The sequence below is a fragment of the Oncorhynchus mykiss genome, chromosome 17 (assembly GCF_013265735.2).
Source record: "Oncorhynchus mykiss isolate Arlee chromosome 17, USDA_OmykA_1.1, whole genome shotgun sequence".
In the NCBI taxonomy this organism is placed as follows: domain Eukaryota; kingdom Metazoa; phylum Chordata; class Actinopteri; order Salmoniformes; family Salmonidae; genus Oncorhynchus; species Oncorhynchus mykiss.
In genome coordinates this window covers 50,557,101-50,583,305 of record NC_048581.1, presented here as the reverse complement: position 1 = coordinate 50,583,305, position 26,205 = coordinate 50,557,101, and the positions used below count along the sequence as shown (strand labels likewise).

At 43.0% G+C, this 26,205-nt stretch overlaps 2 protein-coding genes across 2 annotated transcripts; both read left to right on the top strand.

Annotated features, from left to right (window-relative positions):
- The first annotated feature begins 2,681 nt into the window (after positions 1-2,681).
- Positions 2,682-5,291, top strand: LOC110494983 (60S ribosomal protein L10a). The gene is made up of 6 exons (XM_021570337.2): positions 2,682-2,787; positions 3,284-3,355; positions 3,541-3,621; positions 4,348-4,496; positions 4,674-4,846; positions 5,079-5,291. The coding sequence occupies exons 1-6, from the start codon at positions 2,783-2,785 to the stop codon at positions 5,247-5,249; spliced, it is 651 nt and encodes a 216-aa protein (XP_021426012.1). The 5' UTR covers positions 2,682-2,782; the 3' UTR covers positions 5,250-5,291.
- A 497-nt stretch (positions 5,292-5,788) lies between these two features.
- On the top strand, positions 5,789-24,034 carry LOC110494979. Its single transcript, XM_036948418.1, has 14 exons — positions 5,789-6,372; positions 13,315-13,409; positions 14,013-14,082; positions 14,211-14,283; positions 14,404-14,434; positions 14,505-14,645; positions 18,559-18,690; positions 18,898-19,039; positions 19,272-19,351; positions 19,494-19,544; positions 19,688-19,785; positions 20,204-20,326; positions 20,453-20,623; positions 22,523-24,034. The coding sequence occupies exons 2-14, from the start codon at positions 13,398-13,400 to the stop codon at positions 22,677-22,679; spliced, it is 1,281 nt and encodes a 426-aa protein (XP_036804313.1). The 5' UTR covers positions 5,789-6,372; positions 13,315-13,397; the 3' UTR covers positions 22,680-24,034.
- The last annotated feature ends 2,171 nt before the right edge of the window (positions 24,035-26,205 follow it).

Below are 26,205 nucleotides of genomic sequence, written 5' to 3'. Positions count from 1 at the left end.
AGTAGCCTAGTCGCAAACTCTCAGTTAATGTGTGTGTGTGTGAGAGAGAAAGGAGGGGGAGAGAAATAATATTTGTTCAAAGGAGACAGAGTGCATGTGTCCATCTGTTTACAAATGTAAGTGTGTGTGTGTGTGTGTGTGTGTGTGTGTGTGTGTGTGTGTGTGTGTGTGTGTGTGTGTGTGTGTGTGTGTGTGTGTGTGTGTGTGTGTGTGTGTGTGTGTGTGCGAGCGAGAGACAGAAAGAAAGAAAGAAAATCCATAATATACAACAGAATGGGTCAGGTCTGCATACCGACTGTCAGGTGACAGCCTGTCGCCACTGGCTTCCTTCCTGAGAGTGTTTTCTTTGTTGAGGTGTGAGTGTGTGCGTGCATGCGTGCCTGTGTGAACTGCATGTGAACCCAATGAGCTATGCCAGATGAATGCGTTCAGCAGATGTGTCTGAACAATGACACTCCAGAGACCTCACTGACCCTCCAGCTATTATTTTTCAAGGACAGGCTAGGCTCAGGCCAGGGTATCCAGCCTACATGCAGAGTGGAGCCCACCGAGGGTTGCCTGTCTACCCAGACTCCTTGCTCCAGCCAAACCCTCCCAATTTGCTGGGAAGCCTAACCTGACATTTGTTTGGAACTCGGACTGTTACCCCCCACTGTGTTTGAATGGGGATAGGATTGTGAGACTGTAAAAGCTAGCAGATAAGCACTTAGTTTACAGGCATTGTGACAATTATTTATGATTGATTTTTGACTTATGTGTTAACTCAAGTCTCTCCTCAATTTTTTATTGAACCTTTATTTAACTAGGCAAGTCAGTTAAGAACAAATTCTTATTTACAATGACTGCCTTGTTCAGGGGCAGAACGACAGATTTTTACCTTGTCAGATCAGGGATTCGATCCAGCAACTTTTCAGCAACCTTGGCTCAATGCTACCTGCCGCCCCGCAGGATACCTCAATTCCCTTGTTGCTATAGTGCAAGGGCATCAGTATTACCAGAGTAGCAGCCCTTGGACCTTGGATTTTATAACAAATAACATATCACTTGGGCAAGGCAGGTCAGAGTTCAGCATGAATTCAGGATTTGGCCAAAGCTTTTGATATGGTAGACCATTCCATTCTTGTGGGCCAGCTAAGGAGTATTGGTGTCTCTGAGAGGTCTTTGGGCTGGTTTGCTAACTACCTCTCTCTAAGAAGTGCAGTGTATAAAGTCAGAAAATCTGCTGTCTCAGCCACTGCCTGTCACCAAGGCTCAATCCTAGGTGATCCTAGGATTTTTTTGTTAAATGCTCTGCAACTAAGCTTTCATAGTGTCCAACAAGCTTTCTCTGCCCCTAACCTTGTTCTGAACACCTCCAAAACAAAGGTCATGTGGTTTGGTAAGAAGAATGCCCCTTGTCCCACAGGTGTTATTACTACCTCTGAGGGTTTAGAGCTTGAGGTAGTCACCTCATACAAGTACTTGGGGTATGGCTAGACAGCACACTGTCCTGCTCTCAGCACATATCAAATCTGCAGGCTAAAGTTAAATATAGACTTGGTTTCCTCTATCGTAATTGCTCCTCTTTCACCCCAGCTGCCAAACTAACCCTGATTCAGATGACCATCCTACCCATGCTAGATTATGGAGACATAATTTATAGATTGGTAGGTAAGGGTGCTCTCGAGCGGCTAGATGTTCTTTACCATTCGGCCATCAGATTTGCCACCAATGCTCCTTATAGGACACATCTCTGTACTCTATACTCATCTGTAAACTGGTCATCTCTGTATACCCGTCGCATGACCTACTGGTCGATGCTTATTTATAAAACCCTCTTAGGCCTCAATCCCCCCTTTCTGAGATATCTACTGCAGCCCTCATCCTCCACATACAACACCCATTCTGCCAGTCACATTCTGTTAAAGGTCCCCAAAGCGCACACATCCCTGGGTCGCTCCTCTTTTCAGTTCGCTACAGCTAGCAACTAGAACGAGCTGCAACAAACACTCAAACTGGACAGTTTTATCTCAATCTCTTCATTCAAAGACTCAATCATGGACACTCTTACTGAGAGTTGCGGCTGCTTTGTGTGATGTATTGCTGTCTCTACCTTCTTGCCCTTTGTGCTGTTGTTTGTGCCCAATAATGTTTGTACCATGTTTTGTGCTGCTACCATGTTGTTGTTTTGTTGTGTTGCTACCATGCTGTGTTGTCATGTGTTGCTGCCTTGCTATGTTGTTGTTTTAGGTCTCTCTTTATGTAGTGTTGTGTTGTCTCTCTTGTGGTGATGTGTGTTTTGTCCTATATTTATGTTGTATTTATTTATTTATTTTAATCCCAGGCCCGTACCTGCAGGAGGCCTTTTGAATTTTGGTACGCCGTCATTGTAAATAATAATTTGTTCTTAACTTACTTGTCTAGTTAAATAAAGGTTAAATCAAAAATAAATAAATAAAATGTCTCACTGTACCTCCAATGCCACATCATGCCTGAGGACTTCATTTTGGTCTTTGAGACTGCAAGATCCAATACTATTTATAGGGCTTTTGTATGAAGTTTTCACATGCTTACACTAGCATATTGGTATTACCAATGCCAGTTATATAAATGTCTAAATCCACATATTCAATCCAGAAAATAGGCTAGAGATAGGCTAGAGATTATTCACAGGGGGAAAACTACAAATATGGCCAGAGCGGCAGCGCAGAATTTACGTCACCGAACCACGTCTATAAACTGCGACGGACTGCTCTTCTTCCTTCTTTTCAGTGCTCTGTCGCGTGCGAGCAATACCGTCAAAATGAGGTGAGTGAAAATGACTTCAAATAAAGAATAACAAGAAGTCAGATGTTATATTATCTTTAGTTAAATGCTTTCTATAGTTCTGCCGTGTAACTGGGTTCACTTTCAACCTCATATTTACGAGGATTTTGTGAATTCTCCACTTCTATCGCAGTGCTACTAGCTTGCATGCTAACGCTAGAATGTGACCTAGACTCACATCCACATCCATCTAGCATTAAATCGTAATCATTTTTGTTCCGAACTGAGCTAAATAGTGCCAGACCTGACTGGGACTTGTTAATATTGCAATAGTTTTGTGAATTGCCCTTTTTTTTATTGGCTTTTTATAAGCAGACTCGTTACCAGTTTGTAATGTCAATTGCTGGCGAGAACTTGCTACGGCTTCAAGTCAGTTACGTCTGCAAGCAGAATGTGGGACAGGATGCACATTCATGAGTTCTTAAAGATCTGTCAAATGTGGTACACTGTTATTGACAAACATTTTGGTTGATTACAGCAAGGTATCCAGGGATATGCTCTATGAGGTGGTCAAGGAGGTCCAGGCGGGATCTCTGGCCAAGCCACGCAAGTAAGATCCTTTCTCTAGTCTTAAGTGTTCCCTTGGCAGCTGAACTGTTTTTGACTTTAGACATGTTATTGCACATTGGTCTTTCGAATTTGGTATAATACTGCATATTTGTTCATTCTCACACTGATCGCGATTGCTTTATTCCTGGACCTGTGATGTTTACCACATCCTTTCACGTCCTAAAGGTTCACGGAATCCGTAGAACTCCAGATCAGCTTGAAGAACTACGATCCCCAGAAGGACAAGCGTTTCTCTGGCACCGTCAGGTTCGGCACCTTTCCCATATCACCCATCCTTCTGCCTGTCTGCCCCTCTTAGTCCTGTGTGAACTGGCCTGGTTTGGCCCGTTTGATCTGAACATTTGAAACTCACTTACTCATTCCCAGTTCCTTTCATGCACACGCAAGACACGTATGCAGTCAAGTACAATCTCTCAAACACTAACAGTAGACCTCTCACACTTGCACACAAACTAAATTCCACTAGCAGGACTGGTGTGGGACAGGCGGTGCAGAAGTGTTTGGGTAGTCCGACTGAGCCCCTCCCTAGGGAGAGGGAACCAGCGGGCGGACCCCTACCCTGGGTCTTAAAACATGAGGGGAGGCAGACGGGGGGGACTTCGCGCCCCCCTTGAGCCGACCATTTTAGTTAATGGTGTTGCTGGTGGAGTCAAGAAGAGAAGCCAGTCGGTGTGGTCCTGGTAAGACTCAAGAGTGCTCTTCTCTTGTATGAGTCATCCCTCTGGGTTTGGATCGGGTCCCGTTTGGAGAGTTACTAGATGGCCATGTTGGAAAGGGTGAAAGTAACTTGTCTGTACTGATCACAAGGTGCATAAGCTAGTGGTGTAAGGATTTATGTTTAAAGGTGGGTTTAGGGGTTTGCTCTAGTTAGAAGTCATCCATTCTAGCACGGCCAGATGGTGACGACTCAATGTGGTTTGTGAGCGTTACTGGTGTGCCATATGTTTGAACTTTAATGAATCGCCCCTGTAGACTGAAGACCACCCCCAGGCCCAAGTTCTCTGTATGCATCCTGGGAGACCAGCAGCATTGTGATGAGGCAAAGGCTGCAGAGCTGCCACACATGGACATTGAGGCCCTCAAAAAGCTCAACAAGAACAAGAAAATGGTGAAGAAGCTGGGTGAGTGGTGCTTTGAGTCACTTCGAGTTTTCATCTTATGATCATCTAGGTCTTGCACTTGTTTTTCCACATATACATCGGGTTTAGATTCTCTGTCCTGAAGAACTGGGTCCAAGTCTCGTGTTATAGTCTGTCTCTTGGTAATTATGTTGACTCCCATTTGTCTTCCCCCATCAGCAAAGAAATACGATGCCTTCCTGGCTTCCGAGTCTCTGATCAAACAGATCCCTCGTATCCTGGGGCCTGGGCTCAACAAGGCTGGCAAGTTCCCCTCCCTCCTCACCCACAATGAGAACCTCAACATCAAGGTTGATGAGGTTAAGTCCACCATCAAGTTTCAGATGAAGAAGGTACGGCTCAGTTTGTTGCCAGATACAGTATATGTAGTTGTATTTCAGATTGTACATGATGCGTGCATTCAGACTTGGAAGGCGTGTTATGTGTAGACAATTTTGGGAACTCTGTTGGTGGGGACCTTGTTCATGGGTTACTTTGTTACATGTCTGTAAATCAAAAGCTGCTCTGATTGCTGTCTTTTTTTGTCAACCTGTCTGGGCTCATTGTGACCATGTCCTCTTCCAGGTGCTGTGTCTGGCGGTGGCAGTGGGTCACGTGAAGATGTCTGAGGAAGAGCTGGTGTACAACATCCACCTGGCGGTTAACTTCCTGGTGTCTCTGCTGAAGAAAAACTGGCAGAACGTCCGTGCCCTCTACGTCAAGAGCACCATGGGAAAACCCCAGCGCCTCTACTAGAGGACAAATGCTTTAACTACCAATAAAAGGACAAATCACATATCTTCCCTTTGTGTTCTTGTTGTGCCAGATATCTTTGTGTAGTGCTGGGTTATCCTCTATGCAAGGGATCGTAAGATGTGACCTTAACACCTAAAATATTTACTAGCCTGTTTTTGGAAGTAATGCACAATGCCTGAAGATTTTAACCATTGATATTTAAATGTCAAGGTGGTTTGCTGTAAACTTCTTCTAAACTGGGCTAAATTAAGACGAGGTACCGGGTTTAGTGTTTACACATACTGTCTGCACCAGTTCTACTGGACCTTGTGATAATACCAGTACATGATGGGAGTGGCCAGTATATGGCACGAATGTGAAGGGGGGTTAGTGGTCATGTCTAGGTGGGATGCAGCTAATGTAAAAAGTTACGTGTTTGGGTCAAGTCAACCTTTTACCCAATGCTCATAACCTGTTATTTTGAATCTCTAAATTCGAACCATAATTTGAAGTCTGACATTTGCTTGTCAAACTGGGTTTACTTGCATGGGGCTAGCAGTGTACACCACTTGGGTGCTTGTTAAAATTGACAACTAATGCAGGCTGGTATTTGTCCTCAAAAGTGATTCATTTGAGTTTGAAGTGAGCGTTGCTGATAATTTTAATTAGTCTGTTAGGAGCATAATTTTCCGGAGTGGTTTAGTGGGGTTGTCTGTTAAGCAAGGGTCAGATAAAAATGACCCCTGGCACAGTAGTCGGAGCAAAACAAATGTGTACAACTATACAATGCACGTGTTATATAAATAGAAGCGGTCTCCTGTTGACCACCCTGCCTGTTGCGTGCCCTGGCTGTCACCTCCACCGTAGGGCACAGAAAGCCGCCATGACACTTAATCAGATTACGTCTTCCTCTGCTCGGAGTAAGAACTGAAGGTTTTTGTCATCCTGTCTACCTCTGGCATTCCATGGAGCTCTAAAATGTTTGGCTATAGCCCCACCATTACCGCTGAACCTCTTGGTGAAATTAGCCGTAGTTTATACCTATTCAGCTGTACAAGTGGCTAAAGGCATTCAAATTTATTCGGATTTGGCGTGTGAAGGCCAGAAAAAATCCTTGCGGACCACCCTGACATCACAACCGAGGGTGAGCAAAGGAGGGGGGATGGGGGGATGTTTGGAAGTTTGTTAGTGAGATACTATGAATCTAAAGCTAGGCTGTAATTTTGTAAGTAACCCGCCAAAAATAAACCTTTTGCATTTCCATATGTGGGAGGCTGTTTCATGGGCTTTAGGAATATGACAAAGTATCAGTTATCAGTGAAATGCCGTGGTCTAAGACCGCGCCAGTGCAATTAGTGGAGTTTACTCTGGCGGTCAAAAGCGGATATCACGCCAAGAGCCTGCTGTTTTTGATGTTATTTTAGTTTAGAAAACGATCTCCGCAGAAGCGACAGTTACAGGGATGGTAAAAACAGCTTGATTGTCGTAACATCACGGAAACTGGGAAGGGAGCTGTGCTTCAAATACAGCCATTCTGTGACATATTTCATTGAGCCTCTCAATTGTCGGCCTCAACACGTTGCGGAAAGAGTTTAACTGTAGGCTATAGGAAACTCTGGGGACATGTTGTCTGGATACCGGACATCCAATAAATTGTCAGATGCAAACAGATTATCTTTAGCAGACAATAGTTCGTGAGGGCTTGCCTTGAACAAAACAAGCTGTTTGCGATTTCGTTAATACTGGTGAACCGGTGTTTGAATTGTGTGGTTGCAATATAAACAGTCCCTCGTCTCTGGTATAGCCTACATACACAGGTTACATTTAAACATATATATTTTATAGCGCTTTTCAAAGGATCTCAAAGCGCATAAAAAGTTAAACTAAAAATGTAAAAGATGGAGACAGTCTCAGTCGGTTTGGGATGAAGTTGGGGCAGTTTGGTCTGGAAAGACAGTGTAGTTATCGTGGCGGGGGCATCGATGGGAACGCCAAGAAGAAACAACGACAGTCAGATAAAGCAGACCCCGAGCTCTTCAACAGCCCACCACGCCTGTTTCTCTGAATCGTCAGTCACTCAATTGGAGCCGCTTGTCTGTTACTGGTCCTCCGTTGCCAGGAATGTATACTTTACAAAAATATAAACGCAACAATTTCAAAGATTTTATTGAGTTACACTTCATAACTCATGCCTCTTCAGACAACCCTGCAGGTGAAGAAGCCGGAAGTGGAGGTCCTGGTCTGCAGTTGAGGCTGGCTGGATGTTCTGCCAAAGTCTTTAAAATGGCGTTGGATGTGGCTTACGGTAGAGAAATTAACATTCGGTTCTCTGGCAACAGCTCTGTTGGACATTTCTGCAGTCAGCATGCACATAGCACACTCCCTCAACTTGAGACAAGTTGCACATGTGTAATGGTCATGCTGTTTAATCAGCTTCTTGATATGCCACACCTGTCCAGGTGGATGGATTATTTTGGCAAAGGAGAAATGCTCACTACACGGATGTAAGCAAGTTTGTGCACAACATTTGAGAGAAATAAGCTTTTTGTGCATATGGACATTTTCTGGGATCTTTTATTTCAGCTCATGAAAAAATGGGACCAACACTTTACATGTTGCGTTTATATCTTTGTTCAGTATAGCACCCACCGTGATGCCACGGCTGCTGAAAAGCTCATGAAAAGCCACCACATTTTGGCAGTGGATCACATAGTATAGTGATCAAACCCTAGAGCAGAGGTGGGCAATTCCAGTCCTCAAGGGCCTGATCAGCCCCAGCTAACACACCTGACTCCAATAATCACCTAAACATGATCTTCAGTTTAGAATGCAATTTGATTAATCAGCTGTTTGCTAGGGATGGAGAAAAAGTGTGACTCCAGTCTGGCCCTCAAGGACTGGAGTTGCCCACTCCTGCCCTAGAGCAACAAAAAAACACTTAAAACATGTACAATAGCCTATTTACAGAGCTCACTGGCTAGGCAACCACGGAACTGCTTATATTAGGTCACATAACCAAGGAGCTATTGAAATTTTACATTTTGAAAAATGAATGAAAAATCTTGTGAGATGAAAATGGAAAATGTGCAATAGGGTTGTCAGTGGACATTCTGAACCTTGTTTGAGTCCAAAAGGTCATATGACCAATGAGCTTTTGAAATTCAAAAATGTAAATAATTTAAAATAGTGCGAGATGTAAATTGACAAAAAAATAAATGTGTGCAATGTGTGTCTATGCCATCGGGTTAGCTAGAACCAGTTTTGAAAGTTTTAGGAGTAATGGTTAAATAGCTATTGAAACCTGGACCAACAGGCAGTGGTGAAACAATTTGCTCACAAAAAAAGGAGAACTTAAGAGCAGGGGAGTCTCTCAAGTTGGATTTTATTTGATTAAATGTACCTTGAATATTGCAGCCCATTTGTCCAGGATATTAGTCTGACAAAACCCGCTGAGTTAAACAATAAATAGTGGCTGAATGTATGCCCAAGCCTACTACTTTTTCCCTCATTGTTAGGCAGTTTGATGTGTCACATTATAATAAAACGTGCTTTAAATAGCAGCTAAATACCGTATATAGCTATAGATAGTACACTGAATAATGAAACAATCCCTAGTAAGCTAGTGTTTTGAGGGTGAACTGACGGCATTGTTTCGCATTAAGACTGGTTTTACGGCCAACTTTCTGTCCACGCTGGGAGAGAGCGCGGGGAAGGCTCATGTCATGCAGGTTCAGGTAGCCAATAGAGGACAGTTGTGTATTCTAAAAATTGATAGCTGCATAGTATGCTATTGCGTCGAACATTTATTTTACAATCTGCAATGTTTGAATTTCCTATTTTAATTAGGCCTACTGAACAAGTAATTCCATGATTGCCACCAGCGAGCAGTCTAAAAATGGCAGCATTGCGACACGGTGTATAGCTTCGTGAAATGTTAGGCTTAACATGAGAAAATGACGATCAAATAGGCCTACCAATAAACATGTATCAATTAGCATAAGCAAGGCCAAGCCCTGGCACCACAGAAATCCTATAAACGATTAGATAGGCATGCAGACATGCCGCAATTTCAGAACCATGGACAGCGATCGTTACTCCGATTTTGCGGGGGTCCAGAGAAACTGTTTATGCCAGTTGTGTATGTGTGTTATTTTGGGGTTGAGCTTGATCTGTAATCTGTCTTTATCACCAGCCCTTGGAAACCATGAATACTTCCCCATTGGTGTGTGTGTTGGTGTGAGGGAACTTAGCTGGTGGGAATTCAAACAGCTGCCAGTGGAGCTTTAAAAAGCCAGGATAGGAAAAAGTGAACAAGGAGGAGGGAGAAAGAACAAGAAAGAAGAGAGAGAGAGAGAGAGATGGAAGGAGTGTGCTCTGCATCACCAGACCTACATTTGTCTGTGTTCAGTAGCTCCTGACAGACATAAAACATCCTTGGACACTCACCACGGGCCTGTCACCACACTGGTAAGAAAATAATGGTGTCCCATAATATTGTAACTACCCTAGTTTATAAGCATGGATATTGACTTTGCCACATGAGCAGTGGCGGATTTAGGTATAGGCGACATCAGCAGCCGCCCAGGGCGGCATCTTGCTGGGGGCGGCAAAGGGGCGCCTGCACAAAATATTTTAGGAATGGTGACATTTGCGCAATTGGTTTTCTATTGCTCATTTGCACGTCACGTCAAGATATCATGTCACCGTGTGGGACTGTGGGTCAATTAACCTTGTCTGAGTGGGCGCCCTGATTCTAGTTTGTGAGCTAGGCAGGCTACTGCCCGGGAAGGTCTCCCACTCAGACGTACGAGATGGGGTTGGGGGCGGGGGTAGGTTGACCTCAGGTCTCCCCACTGGAAGCCCGAGGTAGGGGGAGCAGGGGAATCTATCAAATAGCGCACCTCTAACTTTGTACAGTACTAATGCAATTAGTCAAATCAGTCACACTACGAAATTCTACCAAATAAACCACAATTCATTCATAATACTGTGAATATACACTGCCGTTTAAAAGGTTGGGGTCACTTGGAAATGTTCTTGTTTTGAAAGAAAATCACATTTTTTGTCCATTTAAAATAACATCAAAAATTATCAGAAATACAGTGCAGACATTGTTAATGTTGTAAATTACTATTGTAGTTGGAAAAGGCAGGGTTTTTTATGGAATATCTACATAGGTGTACAGAGGCCAATTATCAGCAACCATCACTCCTGTGTTCCAATGGCACATTGTGTTAGCTAAGTTTATAATTTTAAAAGGCTAATCGATCATAGGAAAACCCTTTTGCACCTATGTTAGCACAGATAGAAATTGCCAAGAAACAACGCTGTGTTCCACTCCCTTCACAGAACAGTGCAAACTGGCTCTAACCAGAATAGAAAGGGGAGTGGGGGGCCCCGGTGCACAACTGAGCAAGAGGACAAATACATTAGTGTCTAGTTTGAGAAACAGACGCCTCACAAGTCCTCAACTGGCAGCTTCATTAAATAGTACACGCAGAACACCAAACTTTAGAACGGTAGTGTATAGTTTCACAGACATATTGTTGCATTTTTTTCTGGTTTGTACGAAATCCTTAAGAATAATATAAAACCAGTCTGCACACCACCAAGGTGAATTGGTTTAGTCTTGACTCTTGATTGACAGTGTTATATATATATTTTAAATATTTATATAGTTTTAAATGTTATGATTATTTATTTGTGTTGTTCCAAATGTCTGAATAGAAATTACAGTTGGAGCTCTGAAGGGGGGGGTTCGCCCAAGGAGCCATACAAGAGAACCGCCACTGCACACGAGCATGCTTTTGTGGCACAGTCAATGGCGCGCTGGGCTTCGGGACAGAAGGTTGAGTGTTTGAGCCGCACTCCCTGCCCGTTTCATTATATTGGTCAGAGTGGGACAGGAACTCGCACGCACGACAGTAGGTGTTCTTAGCCGGTGAGCGTGTGCCTGTAATAAGACGACGAGGCATGGGCTAGCGCGAGGACTCGCTCTTTGAAAGGAGGAAGTTGGAAAGTAATGAAACAGGCAGCGAGTGCGGCTCAAACCCTCAACCTTCTGGCCAGAAGCCCAGCATGCCATCAACTGTGCCACAAAAGCATGCTCATGTGGCAGAGTTGATATCCGTGGCTATAAACCAGTGTCGCTACATTATCATTTAAAATGGCTGTGCAACTGTTTTGGCAGTTTAGTAGATTGCATTGAGACATCTAACACTGTTTCAAAATATTGAAAATAAAAAGTATTTATTCAAGTTTTTAAGTCTTGAATTATTTTTGACCACTTGGATCTGTGTCTTTTGTGTCTAAATTACAGAATGTCTGCAGGCTCATTGGCTGAATTTCGCCACTACCACAGCGCTCGATAACTAAATATGGATGTTTCCCTTTTGTTATAACTATAACATGCACTTCTATAGTAAATAGAGGCAAAAATAAAAGTTGACTTCAGTGTTTAACTATGCTGCCTTTTTTAAAGAACCATTTGAGAGAGCTGAAAACAGTTAGGGGAGAGCATCAGCTTCATAGTGAAACAGTGACTGGTCTATAGAATGAGTGGTTTAAAATGACAAACAACTCTACGCAGGAAGATAGTCAACATGTCAGAGACATCTAAAGACAGCGAGATAGCCTCAGGTTTTACAGTATGCAACTGCTGTACTTTCATGTTACTGTCCAGTCCTCTGTTAAACATTTGGAATACTACCACTCATTTAATTGAGAATCATAGAAGTGTTGATAGTAACACTTGTACATGTTTTCTTTCTGGAGTTTGTCGGTGATATTGTTAGTATCAGATGTGTGGTTGTTTTCTGAAGCAAGCCGGTTGTTCCTTTTTATCCTCAGGTTAAACTCATGTAGTTAACCTCTTGAGTGTAGGGGGCAGTATTTTGATGTTTGGATGAAAAATGTACCCAAATGAAACTGCCTATTTCTCAGGCCCAGAACCTAGAATATGCATTAAATTGTCAGATTAGGATAGAAAACACTCTAAAGTTTCCAAAACGGTCAAAATATTGTCTGTGAGTATAACAGAACTGATATTGAGCGAGAAAGATCACATCGCGTCATTGTATGGCTGGGTGCCAGCAGCGTTTTGCATGTGCAACAGCTTGGAGCAAACATTTCTCTCTCTCTCCCATTGAAGAAGCTACAGTCCCGGTTGAAATACTATCGATTATATATTGTAAAAACAACCTGAGAATTTATTATAAAAAAACGTTTGACATGTTTCTACGAACTTTACCGATACTATTTGGAATTTTAGTCTGCGATGTCGTGACCGCTCAAGCCTGTGGATTTCTGAACATAATGCGCCAACCAAATGGAGGTATTTTGGATATAAAAATAATATTTATGGAACAAAAGGAACATTTATTGTGTAACTGGGAGTCTCATGAGTGCAAACATCCAGAGATCATCAAATGTAAGCGATTCATTTTATTGCTTTTCTGACTTTCGCGACCAATCTACTTGGCTGCTAGCTGTTTGTAATGTTTTGTCTACTGCGAGAGATGTCCTTACATAAACGCTTGGTATGCTTTCGCCGAAAAGCTTTTTTGAAATCTGACACGCCAGGTGGATTAACAACAAGCTAAACTGTGTTTTGCTATATTGCACTTGTGATTTCATGAAAATTAAATATTTGTAGTAATTTAATTTGAATTTGGTGCTCTGCAATTCAGCGGATGTTGACGAAAATGATCCCGCTAAAGGGATGGGTGCATCAAGTGGTTTTAATCCTTGTCCGTTTCCTCTCCTCTCCTCCTCTGTGTTCAGACACTCCTTAACTCCAGCATATATTTGTTTATAGCTAGTGTATATATTTTTCTCTCGGTCCTCCTCTATTATGCTCCTCTGTGTTCCTGTTTCACCCCTGGTACTGTGCTTTGTCACCGCTTCCTGTGAGATGAGTGAGGCCTCTCATTTTAGAATTCAATGTTAAACTGTGACCTGGTTCAGGGTAAGTGTTAGTATCCCTGTGGACATGGTGAGAATAGAATTGCAGGTGTTCCTTTCCTTGAAAATGGGATATCTGCCATCTTAATATACTTGATTCTCTCTCTCTCTCACTCTCTCTTAGCAGTGAGGAAGGTGGGAAGTTGTATTTTCCGTAGGGCTGGTACTGTACTCACCCTCCATACCACTCTGCCCAACACTGGGACCATGAGTGCACAGGTAAGAAGAATAACTTCTCTCTTTATTTGATCATTCTTTAAAGGGGGATTGAAGTTAGAAACTTGATTTTCTGTTTTGTTTAATGATATTTCCACGTTATGACATCAAAATATCTGTCTGAAATTGTGGAAATGATGACAATGCCCGCTTTGTGTAAGAGCTGTTTGAAGAAAATGGCTGGAATTTCAGCCTGTTTATGTGAGATGGAACTTTTGGCTCACATCATGAAGTCACAATGTGATCTGATTTATACTAACTGTTCATGTGGGTAATGGGGTGGGCTCTTGAACATCCTATCAGCCAATCAGGGCTGTGTATGTAAATATATTCAAATGTGTTTCCTAAAGCCCACATGATCTGACTGAGCATTTCAAGGGCCAAAGGAGGCTCAGGGAAATAAATGATTAAACATGTATTTTTTTGAGTTATTTGTATTAAATAAACACACAGTGATCTATTAGACATGCAGTGATGATTTAAAATAACATTACAAAGACTGCATTGGGGCTTTAACCAGGCAAGTCTTTTGAGAACTTGTTCTCATCAATAATAACAGCCTGGCCAAGAGCTTGTTGACTGATTTGTGTGTTGTCCCTCTCCCAGCCCCCTGCTAAGGAGGCCGCTCCCTGTGAGTATGCTGGCATACTAGGGGACAGCTCGGAGTCTGACCAAGGTAAGGAATCCGATTGGCTGCCTGAGCTGCAGTGTTACCGGCAACAGGACGTGGCTGCTCTTCCATTTTCTCTCTCTGTTGTTCTATGCTAGCAAAGCTGTGAACACACTGTCCTCTCTTCTCCTCAGAGCCCAGTCCAGAGGACCAGCTGGCTGCCTCCTGGGAGAACCTTCCTATACTGGAAAGACTGGGCCTCAGCATGTCAGTTTATACTCAGACACACTTTTAACACTTTTTTGATATTCACAACCTCACCATTATCTTCCCCCTTTCTTTCAATTTCCTCAATCCCATCTCTCTTCCGTGCTTTCCTGCCCTTAGTGGTACAGAGATGACTGAAGAGGAGGTAGAGGTGAGAATTATGTGTGATTAGTGCACTATTTGTGACATACACACCACACACACTCTTCTGTCCCCTATAGAGTGCTTTTACCCAGCTGGCTCTGGCGTTCCGTTGTAACCAGTACACCCTGGCCCAGAGACTGCAGGCTGAGGAACATGACAGAACCGTGGCCCAGGAGAACCTCAACCTGGAACTGGAGAGTGCCAGAGACACTCTGCGGGTAGGTATGTGTGCATAGCCACGGAAAGTAGTTTTGGGGTTGGGGGGTGTTGCACCAACTTACAACTTACAGTAGTGAGCGCATACATTTTGATATTGGTCCCCTATGGGATCAAACCCGCAACCCTAGCTTTGCAAGCGCCATGCTTTACCAACTCAGCCACACCATCACAAACCACTTGATGTCTCCATGTACTCAATTACTGTATTGTCCATTGTTCTTCTTCAAGGTGATGGAAAGTCTACAGGTATAAACTAGATGAACAGCCTATGTACAAAGTGGTTTGTAAAGATGGTAAATTAATACTGTACAAAAAAGTGGTTGTATTCCATGTTATTTGATCAAGAAGAAAAAAACATATTTTATGTTTTAGGTCTTTTCCCATAACTTTGCACCTTTTTATGTAAATGTTTGAGGACGAAGTTTTGTTCTTTCTAGATTCCATTAGAATGAGGATTTTGCAGAGAAAGGGACAGGGCAACAACTCTTACTTTTTCTTGCCACTGTAGTTTGAATTGTATGTTGGTCATAAAATTTGATCTGACCTTCATCTAGTTCAGAACAATAGACACACATAGTGAGTTTAACTAATAACACACAAATTATTGTATTTAAAAAAATAAAAATAAAAATGGAATACATCATTTAAACATTCATAGTGTAGGTTGGAAAAAGTATGTCAACACCTAGGTTAATGACTTCTCCAAAAGCTAATTGGAGTCAGCTACCCTGGAGTCCAATCGATGAGATTGGAGATGTTGGTTAGAGCTGTCTTATAAAAAACACTCCCAAAATGTAAGTTTGCTATTCACAAGAAGCATTGCCTGATGTGAACCATGCCTCAACAAAAGAGATCTCAGAAGACCTAAGATTAAGAACTGTTGACTTGCATTAAGCTGGAAAGAGTTACAAAAGTATTTCTAAAAGCCTTGATGTTCATCAATCCACGGTAGGACAAATTGTCTGTAAATGGAGATAGTTCAGTACTGTTGCTACTCTCACTAGGAGTGGCCGTCCTGCAAAGATGACTGCAAGAGCACAGCGCAGAATGCTCAATGAGGGTAAGAAGTGTCAGCTAAAGACTTACAGAAATCTCTGGAACATTCTAACATCTCTGTGGACGAGTTTACGATACGTTAAACACTAAACAAGAATGGTGTTCATGGGAGGACACCACGGAAGAAGCCACTGCTGTCCAAACAAAACATTGCTGCACGTCTGAAGTTTGCAAAAGTGCACCTGGATGTTCCACAGCGCTACTGGCAAAATATTCTGTGGACAGATGAAACTACAGTTGAGTTGTTTGGAAGGAACACGCAACACTATATGTGGAGAGAAAAAAAGGCACAGCACACCAACATCAAACCTCATCCCAACTGTAAAGTATGGTTTGGGGATGCTTTGCTGCCTCATGGTCTGGACAGCTTGCTGTCATCGACGGAAAAGTGAATTCCCAAGTATATCAAGACCAATTGAAGCTCAACAGAAGTTGGGTGATGCAACAGGACAACGATCCAGAACAAGTAAATCAACAACAGAAGAAAATACTCATTCTGGAATGGCCCAGTCAGTCATGACCTCAACCCGATTGAGATGCTGTGGCATGACCTCGAGAGCAGTTGACATCCCAAGAATATTGCTGAACTGAAAGTTTTGTAAAAAGGAATGGTCCAAAATTCCTCCTGACCGTTGTGCAGGTCTGGTCCGCAACTACAGAAAACGTTTGGTTGAGGTTATTGCTGCGAAAGGAGGGACAACCAGTTATTAAATCCAAGGGTTCACATACTTTTCCCAGCCTGCACTGTGAATGTTTACACGGTGTGTTCAATAAAGACATGAAAATATAGTTGTTTGTATGTTATTATTTTAAGCAAACTGTGTTTGTCTATTGTTGTGACCTACATGAAGATCAGATCAAATTGTATGACCAATTTATGCAGAAATCCAGGTATTTCCAAAGGGTTCACATACTTTTTCTTGTCACTGTATTGAACGCTGCAAGATACTGTTCTTAATTATACAACTACCTTTTTTGCCAAAGCTGTGATGCTGCAAAAAATGTTGGCCCTCGCTACAGACATCTACATTGGTCCGCTAGTATAAGACTTAAAAATATATACACAACCAGTCAAGATTTTGGACACACCTACTCATTCAAGGGTTTTTCTTTATTTTTACTATTTTCTACTTGTAGAATAATAGTGAAGACATCAAAACTATGAAATAACACATATGGAATCATGTAGTAACCAAAAAAGTGTTAAACAAATCAAAATATATTTAATATTTTAGATTCTTCAAAGTAGCCACCCTTTGCCTTGATGACAGCATTGTACACTCTTGGCATTCTCTCAACCAGCTTCACCTGGAATGCTTTTCCAACAGTCTTGAAGGAGTTCCCACATATGCTGAAGACTATGCATGCTGCTTTTCCTTCACTCTGCGGTCCAACTCATCCCAAACCATCTCAAGTGGGTTGAGGTCGGGTGATTGTGGAGGCCAGGTCAACTGATGCAGCACTCCATCACTCTCCTTCTTTGTCAAATAGCCCTTACACAGCCTGAAGGTATATTGGGTCATTGTCCTGTTGAAAAACAAACGATAGTCCCACTAAGCACAAACCAGATGGGATGGCGTATCACAGCAGAATGCTGTGGTAGCCATGCTGGTTAAGTGTGCCTTGAATTGTAAATAAATCACAGACATTGTCACCAGCAAAGCACCCCCACACCATCACACCTCCTCCTCCATGCTTCACTGTGGGAACCACACATGTGGAGATAATCCGTTCACCTACTCTGCGTCTCACAAAGACACAGCGGTTGGAACCAAAAATCTCTCATTTCGACAGATTTCCACCTGTCTAATGTCTATTGCCCGTGTTTCTTGACGCAAGCAAGTCTCTTCTTCTTCTTATTGGTGTTCTTTAGTAGTGGTTTCTTTGCAGCAAATTGACCATTAAGGCCTGATTCACGCAGACTCTTCTGAACAATTGATGTTGAGATGTGTCTGTTACTTGAACTCTGAAGCATTTATTTTGGCTGCAATTTCTGTGGCTGGTAACACTAGTGAACTTATCCTTTGCAGCAGAGGTAACTTTGGGTCTTCCTTTCCTGTGGGGGTCCTCATGAGAGCTAGTTTCATCATAGCGCTTGATGGTTTTCGCGACTGCACCTGAAGAAACTTTCAAAGTTCTTACAATTTTCCAGATTTGATTGACCTTCATGTCTTAAAGTAATAATGGACTGTCATTTCTCTTTGCTTATTTGAGCTCTTTTTGCCATAATATGGTCTTAGCCCTATTTGGTAAAAGACCATCTTCTGTATGCCACCCCAACCTTGTCACAACACACTGATTGGCTCAAACGCATTAAGAAGGAAAGAAATTCCACAAAGGAACTTTTAACAAGGCACACCTGTTAATTGAAATGCATTCCAGGTGGCTACCTCATGAAACTAGTTGTTAGAATGTCAAGTGAGTGCAAAGCTGTCATCAAGGCAAATTATTGCTACATTGAAGAATCTCAAACACACTACATGATTCCATATGTGTTATTTGATAGTAGAATAACGGTGAAGACATCAAAACTATGTAGAAAATAGTAAATATTAAGAAAAACTTTTGAATGAGTAGGTGTGTCCAAACTTTTGACTGGTACTGTATATATTTGTATTCATGTTTTTTTTCTTCCGATTTTTCAGGGGGTGCTGCAGTACCATAAGCACAAACTATTTCCCAAGTCTGTAAATGTGTTTGACCTGGCTGCTTGACTCTTGTACAATAGTTGATGGTCTGATAAACATCTGCTTTAAACCTTACCTCTCTCATTCTCCTTTAATCCTCCCTTCCCTTCCTCTTTTCTCTCCTCCCTCACTCCTCTCCTTCATCCCTCCTTCCCTACCTCTCTCCCAGTCTCTGAGAGGTAGGTGTGTAGACGCTGAGCGGTCAGAGATGCTGAGTTGTATCGAGGCCAGTCTAGACACAGTGCTGGACGGCGTGAGTGACATCATCGCTGCTGCTGAGATGCTGGGGGTCGTGCACCAGGTGAGGCAGTGATGTCATCACGACAGCGACACTGTCTGGCTCCCTAGGCTTGCTCTTTTGGGGTATAAATCCAGGTTTTGGTTAGTGCTCTGTGAAAAAAAACTTTGCATAAAAGTGTTATACAAATAATTGGATTGATTGATTGATTGATTGGTTAAGTGATTGATTCTTTGGTTGGTTGATTTATCAATGTCTCTGCTGGGTCAGGAAGCACGTGTTTGTTGTTCTGTGGAAATTATGGAGGTTCATGTGGAACACCTGAAGCGTCGACATGCTGTGGAGAGCGCTGAGCTGCTGGAGACCAGAAAGCGGCTCCTCCGCAGCCGGGGCAGGAATCACAGTGACTCAGGCAAGTTCTGCCCCTCTGTGGCACGGAGGAACTATGACACAAGCAACAGAAAATTGATTTGGGGGGTTGGGGGTTACTTTGTTGTGGACTTGTGAAAGTACATTTAAGCACACTGCACTCTTTTCTGAATCAATCTATTATATGAAGTATTGATTCTTCGTATATGATTATCATAATAGGGAACAGTTTCATCAAACTGTTCAGTGTAACAAGATAGTTCACACATGGAAAGGCTGTGTTCTGACTGATGGCTTTCTCAATACAGAGGAAGGAGACGTCAGGAATCGGTTTGTCAGACGAGACTCCCTACAGGTAACCGACACTTCACGTCAATGTCTTGTTCTGTCCTGTCTTCTCATTTTCTGCCCTCAAATATCTCCGTTAAATTAACGAAAATAGACGTTTTTCAAATGTTTCACTCATTTTTCTCTCCTTCTTTCCCCATCTTTCTTAGACCCTCACTCGGCGACGAGTCAGCATAACACTAATCCCAACGGGGTCCCAGGTTAGAAACGGTGACAGTATAAGACCTACTCCCATTGTCACCCTGTGACCAACTCTTATTCTGTGCTGTCCTCTCTTTTCTTCCTCCTCTTCCAACTCCTCTCATCTCCACCCCCCCCCCCCCCCTCGTTTTCCCTACCTTAGCTCAGCGACCTAGAAACCAAGTTCCAGGAGGGTTGCAGGGCTGGTGCTGACACTGACAGCCAGGGGCCAGAAGTAGACAGTGTGAACCAAGCCAGCAGGTACAGTAAAACCTGCCCTGTCATGACCGTCATCTGCACAGTCGGTCGTCACTAGATGGCCATGCTAGTCACTAGTCAAAGTGGAGGCGTGCCTTGGCTTTCATAAGCATGTGCACCACACAGGCTTAGACGCAAGTGCACGGACTGCAGTATAAACCCATGACGACTAACTGCTGATAACTAATAACTGCTGTAGGGAACACATTGCGTGTGCATGGTGTCTGCTGATCTTGTGGATTGTCAATGTTCTGCGCCTTGTGTTCACAGCATCAGAATTATGTTGACCTCTGCAACGGCAGCATTGTTTCTTGTGTATTACATTCCGTTACCTTGTGAGGACTTTAGTCTTCTTAAACACAAAGTAAATGTGGATCTAAATGATGGAAGTGGAAATGTAACTGTTTCCCTCCATTTAAAGACCCCCTGAGATGATGTCCCCCCTGGCAATCCCATCCCCCCACTCCACCCTCCTCATTAGACAGAGCTCCACACAGAGCTCCCAGAGCCTGGAGGACGAGAGCGAGAGAGCCCCTCACACCAGGTAACCCCTACCTCATCAACTGGTTCACCATTGTCTCACTGAGATTGGAGTTAGGACCTGAGCAAGGGTCAGGTGTCGCTGATGCAGGGCTTTGTGGCTGCCTGTGTCTGTGTCCGTGTGTGTCAGTTCTCTGCAGATGACGCTGCGTCACAGGCGGAGGTCTGCCGTCCTGGAGCGTGAGGCCGAAGCTGAGGGGTCAGGGGTGGAGTCAGCAACGGGGTCAAGAGCAGGGTCAATAGTTGGCACAGCCGAGCCCAGTGAGCTCTCTATGCCCGAATCGGTATTCACCTCAGAGCCGTGAGTATTAAGATGACTTAACGTTATTAAGTTGCTATTAAATCGTACTAAAATGTACTAAGATTACTTACAACTTCATATTCGTAATCTGATATAGCAGATGGTTGTCATTATCGAGCCATGCTAGAAAGTGTGTACACTGAAGGCAATAGGGACACAGCCAGGGGTGCCCTGTAAACAAACATGCAACTGTGGCACAATGATAAGGTAGACAGACATACAGTGCCTTGCGAAAGTATTCGGCCCCCTTGAACTTTGCGACCTTTTGCCACATTTCAGGCTTCAAACATAAAGATATAAAACTGTATTTTTTTGTAAAGAACCAAAAACAAGTGGGACACAATCATGAAGTGGAACGACATTTATTGGATAGTTCAAACTTTTTTAACAAATCAAAAACTGAAAAATTGGGCGTGCAAAATTATTCAGCCCCCTTAAGTTAATACTTTGTAGCGCCACCTTTTGCTGCGATTACAGCTGTAAGTCGCTTGGGGTATGTCTCTATCAGTTTTGCACATCGAGAGACTGAATTTTTTTCCCATTCCTCCTTGCAAAACAGCTCGAGCTCAGTGAGGTTGGATGGAGAGCATTTGTGAACAGCAGTTTTCAGTTCTTTCCACAGATTCTCGATTGGATTCAGGTCTGGACTTTGACTTGGCCATTCTAACACCTGGATATGTTTATTTTTGAACCATTCCATTGTAGATTTTGCTTAATGTTTTGGATCATTGTCTTGTTGGAAGACAAATCTCCGTCCCAGTCTCAGGTCTTTTGCAGACTCCATCAGGTTTTCTCCCAGAATGGTCCTGTATTTGGCTCCATACATCTTCCCATCAATTTTAACCATCTTCCCTGTCCCTGCTGAAGAAAAGCAGGCCCAAACCATGATGCTGCCACCACCATGTTTGACAGTGGGGATGGTGTGTTCAGCTGTGTTGCTTTTACGCCAAACATAACGTTTTGCATTGTTGCCAAAAAGTTCAATTTTGGTTTCATCTGACCAGAGCACCTTCTTCCACATGTTTGGTGTGTCTCCCAGGTGGCTTATGGCAAACATTAAACAACACCTTTTATGGATATCTTTAAGAAATGGCTTTCTTCTTGCCACTCTTCCATAAAGGCCAGATTTGTGCAATATATGACTGATTGTTGTCCTATGGACAGAGTCTCCCACCTCAGCTGTAGATCTCTGCAGTTCATCCAGAGTGATCATGGGCCTCTTGGCTGCATCTCTGATCAGTCTTCTCCTTGTATGAGCTGAAAGTTTAGAGGGACGGCCAGGTCTTGGTAGATTTGCAGTGGTCTGATACTCCTTCCATTTCAATATTATCGCTTGCACAGTGCTCCTTGGGATGTTTAAAGCTTGGGAAATATTTTTGTATCCAAATCCGGCTTTAAACTTCTTCACAACAGTATCTCGGACCTGCCTGGTGTGTTCCTTGTTCTTCATGATGCTCTCTGCGCTTTTGACTGACCTCTGAGACTATCACAGTGCAGGTGCATTTATACGGAGACTTGATTACACACAGGTGGATTGTATTTATCATCATTAGTCATTTAGGTCAACATTGGATCATTCAGAGATCCTCACTGAACTTCTGGAGAGAGTTTGCTGCACTGAAAGTAAAGGGGCTGAATAATTTTGCACGCCCAATTTTTAAGTTTTTGATTTGTTAAAAAAGTTTGAAATATCCAATAAATGTTGTTCCACTTCATGATTGTGTCCCACTTGTTGTTGATTCTTCACAAAAAAATACAGTTTTATATCTTTATGTTTGAAGCCTGAAATGTGGCAAAAGGTCGCAAAGTTCAAGGGGGCCGAATACTTTCGCAAGGCACTGTACATCTGGCATGTACATTTGCTGAGGTCATGATTTGAATCTGCTCATTTTTCTCCAGGCGAGTGGTTCTGTCAGAGCAGAATCCCCGAGCTTCCTGGCTGTCTTACTGTCTCTGGGTCCTGATGGTACTGCTCCTCTTGGCTCTCTCTTTCTTCATCTTGCTGGGGTTCCTACTCTGGGGCCTGAGGGTTCCTCACCACAGCCCTAGCTTCTGACATCTCACTTCTGCAGCACTGTCTCAGCTCGACACCACAGAGTTCTGAATTCCACAGTCTGTGTTCTAAGATATGACTTCTGTACCACGGTTCTGAGCTACCCACCGCCTCCATGGACTGGGCCCACACTACCTGCGATAATATGTTGAACAAATTGCTGGCACTCTACCTGTAATATGATGGATGTAATATGTTCTATGATATCTGTGCATATATTATTTGTGTTGTCAGCTGTGCATGACAAATGACATGAAATGAACCAAATGGATTTTTGTATCTGTGTTTAAAATCCAAATCAAATTGTATTCGTCACATGCTTTGTAAACAGCAGATGTGGACTAACAGTGAAATGCTTACTTACAGGTCCTTCCCAACAATGCAGAGAGAAAGGAAATAGAGAAATAATAGACAAGCCAAGCAGGAAATAATACATACAATAGATACGATAACTTGGCTATATACAAGGGTACCAGTAACCAGTCGATGTGCAGGTGTACAAGGTAATTGATGTAATATGTACATGTAAGTAGGAATACAGTGACAGATAGTGAACAGTAGCAGAAGCGTATGTAATGTGTCGAAAATGTGAGTGAAAAAAGGGTCAATGCAGATAGTCTGGGTAGCTATTTGGTTAACTATTGAACTATTTAGCAGCCTTATGGCTTGGAGGTAGAAGCTGTTCAGGGTCCAGTTGGATCCAGACTTGGTGCATCGATACTGCTTGCCGTGCGGTAGCAAAGAGAACAATCCATGACTTGGCTGGCCGGAGTCTTTGACAGTTTTTAGGGCCATCTTCTGACACCGCCTGGTCTAGATGTCCTGGATGGCAGGGAGCTCGTTCCCAGTTATGTACTGGGCTGTACACACTTCCTTCAGTAACCCCTTGCGGTCGGGTGCCAAGCAGTTGCCATACCAAGCGGTGATGCAGCCGGTCAAAATGCTCGCGATGGTGCAGCTGTTGAACTTTGAGGATCTGAAGGCCCATGCCAATTCTTTTCAGCCTCCTGAGGGGGAAGAGGTGTTGTGCCCTCTTCACGACTGTGTTGGTGTCTTTGGATCACGATAGATCCTTAGTGATGTGGACACTGAGGAACTTGGCACGTCCTGTGCTGTCCAGACTTAAACGTTCAAGCTCGTATCAAACTCTTTATTTGTCTTTGGGGTGGGCCCAAGGCACCATCAGCAGAGCTGGGGCACGGTGGAAAATATGGCCAGACAAAAGTGCAGAGCCTTTGTTTCTGCAATATGCACCAGCCGGTGCGACAGGGATGAGTGAATGAAAAATCGTTGTCTTTTGCTTATTATGTTTCCCACGTTCCAAATCAGTGTCTGAATATTAAAGCAGTACGCACATTGTTAAGGGTCCTGTTTTCTCTCTCAAATGACACTGGAATATTCAGTGTCTCCCTAAGTCCAGATGCTCATGTTATTCAGATGACCGTCAGAGATAGACAAAGCTTCATGCTGGTTGACCCTGGCTATTATCACTAATTAGTAGGAATGATGACAGCTTTGCACACGCTAGGTATTCTCTCAACCAGCTTCATGAGGTAGTCACCTGGAAATCATTTCAATTAACAGGTGTGCCTTGTTAAAAGTTGAATTTGTGGAATTTCTTTCCTTAATGCATTTGAGCCAATCAGTTGTTTTGTGACAAGGTAGGGTTGGTATACAGAAGATATCCCTATTTGGTAAAAGACCAAGTCCATATTATGGCATAAACAGCTCAGATAAGCAAAGAGAAAGGACAATCCATCATTACTTTAAGACATGAAGGTCAGTCAAGCCGGAAAATGTCAAGAACTTTGAAAGTTTCTTCAAGTGCAATCGCAAACACCACCAAGCACTATGATGAAACTGGATCTCATGAGGACCGCCACAGGAAAGGAAGACCCAGAGTTACCTCTGCTGCAGAGGAGAAGTTCATTAGTCACCAGCCTCAGAAATCTGCAATGAACTGCACCTCTGATTGCAGCCCAAATAAATGCTTCACAGAATTCAAGTAACAAACACATCTCAACATCAACTGTTCAGAGGAGACTGCGTGAATCAGGCCTTAATGGTGAAATTGCTGCAAAGAAACCACTACTAAAGGACACCAATAATAAGAAGAGACTTGCTTGGGCCAAGAAACACGAGCAATGGACATTAGACCGGTGGAAATCTGTCCTTTGGTCTGATGAATCCAAATTAGAGATTTTTGGTTCCAACCGCTGTGTCTTTGTGAGACGCAGAGTAGGTGAACGGATGATCTCCGCATGTGTGGTTTCCACAGTGAAGCATGGAGGAGGAGGTGTGGGGGTGCTTTGCTGGTGACACTGCCTGTGATTTATTTAGAATTTCAAGGCACACTTTACCAGCATGGCTACCACAGAATTCTGCAATGATATGCCATCCCATCTGGTTAGTGCTTAGTGGGCCTATCATTTGTTTTTCAATAGGACAATGACCCAAAACACACCTCCAGGCTGTGTAAGGGCTATTTGACCAAGGAGGAGAGTGATGGAGTGCTGTATCAGATGACCTGGCCTCCACAATCATCTGACCTCAACCCAATTGACATGGTTTGGGATGAGTTGGACCGCAGAGTGAGGGAAAAGCATCATGCATAGTCCTCAGCATATGTGGGAACTCCTTCAAGACTGTTGGAAAAGCATTACAGGTGACTACCTCATGAAGCTGGTTGAGAGAATGCCAAGAGTGTGCAAAGCTGTCATCAAGGCAAATGGTGGCTACTTTGAAGAATCTAAAATATGTTTTGATTTGTTTAACACTTTTTTGGTTACTACATGATTCCGTATGTGTTATTTCATAGTTTTGACATCTCAGTATTATTCTACACTGTAGAAAATAGTAAAAATAAAGAAAAACCCTTGAATGAGTAGGTGTGTCCAAACTTTTGACTGGTACTGTTATACATACATAAATTATGTTTCACCCTTATATTAGTATGTACTTGAAAATACAGAGTGTTTCACAATATTAAGACATCTTCATAAAATGTTTTTATTAATACAAGTGTCTATCATTGTTCTTTCACTTTGAGAATGTAGAGCAGGTTGTGCAGATAGGTGTGAATACAAATCAAATTTAATCCCATTTTACATTTAATAATAAGGCAGCAAAATGTGAAAACTGCAAGGGGTGTGTAGACTTTCACTAGGCACTGTATATACTTGTTTTTCCATAATGAACATATAGGACCGTTAAGAGCAGACAATTCTCGTCGCCACACAAACCAAACCTCTTCAACCCTCCCTTAACCCTCCTTGTTAACCGCTCCCTATATGGAGATAATATAGGATCACATGTCTAATATATATGATTACTGGACCATGAGCCGTATCCTCTGAAACCCCCTCACCTCTCTCAGCCACAACGACTGACATGCATACATATATAGAATATTAGTTACAGAAGACGCTATGCAGGCTCTCTCACCCAACCCCTGCACACCTAACCACCGTCTCCTGAAAATGTTATGTCCACTCCAGTGGGTTCATAAGATCATGTTGGTTCTGGCACT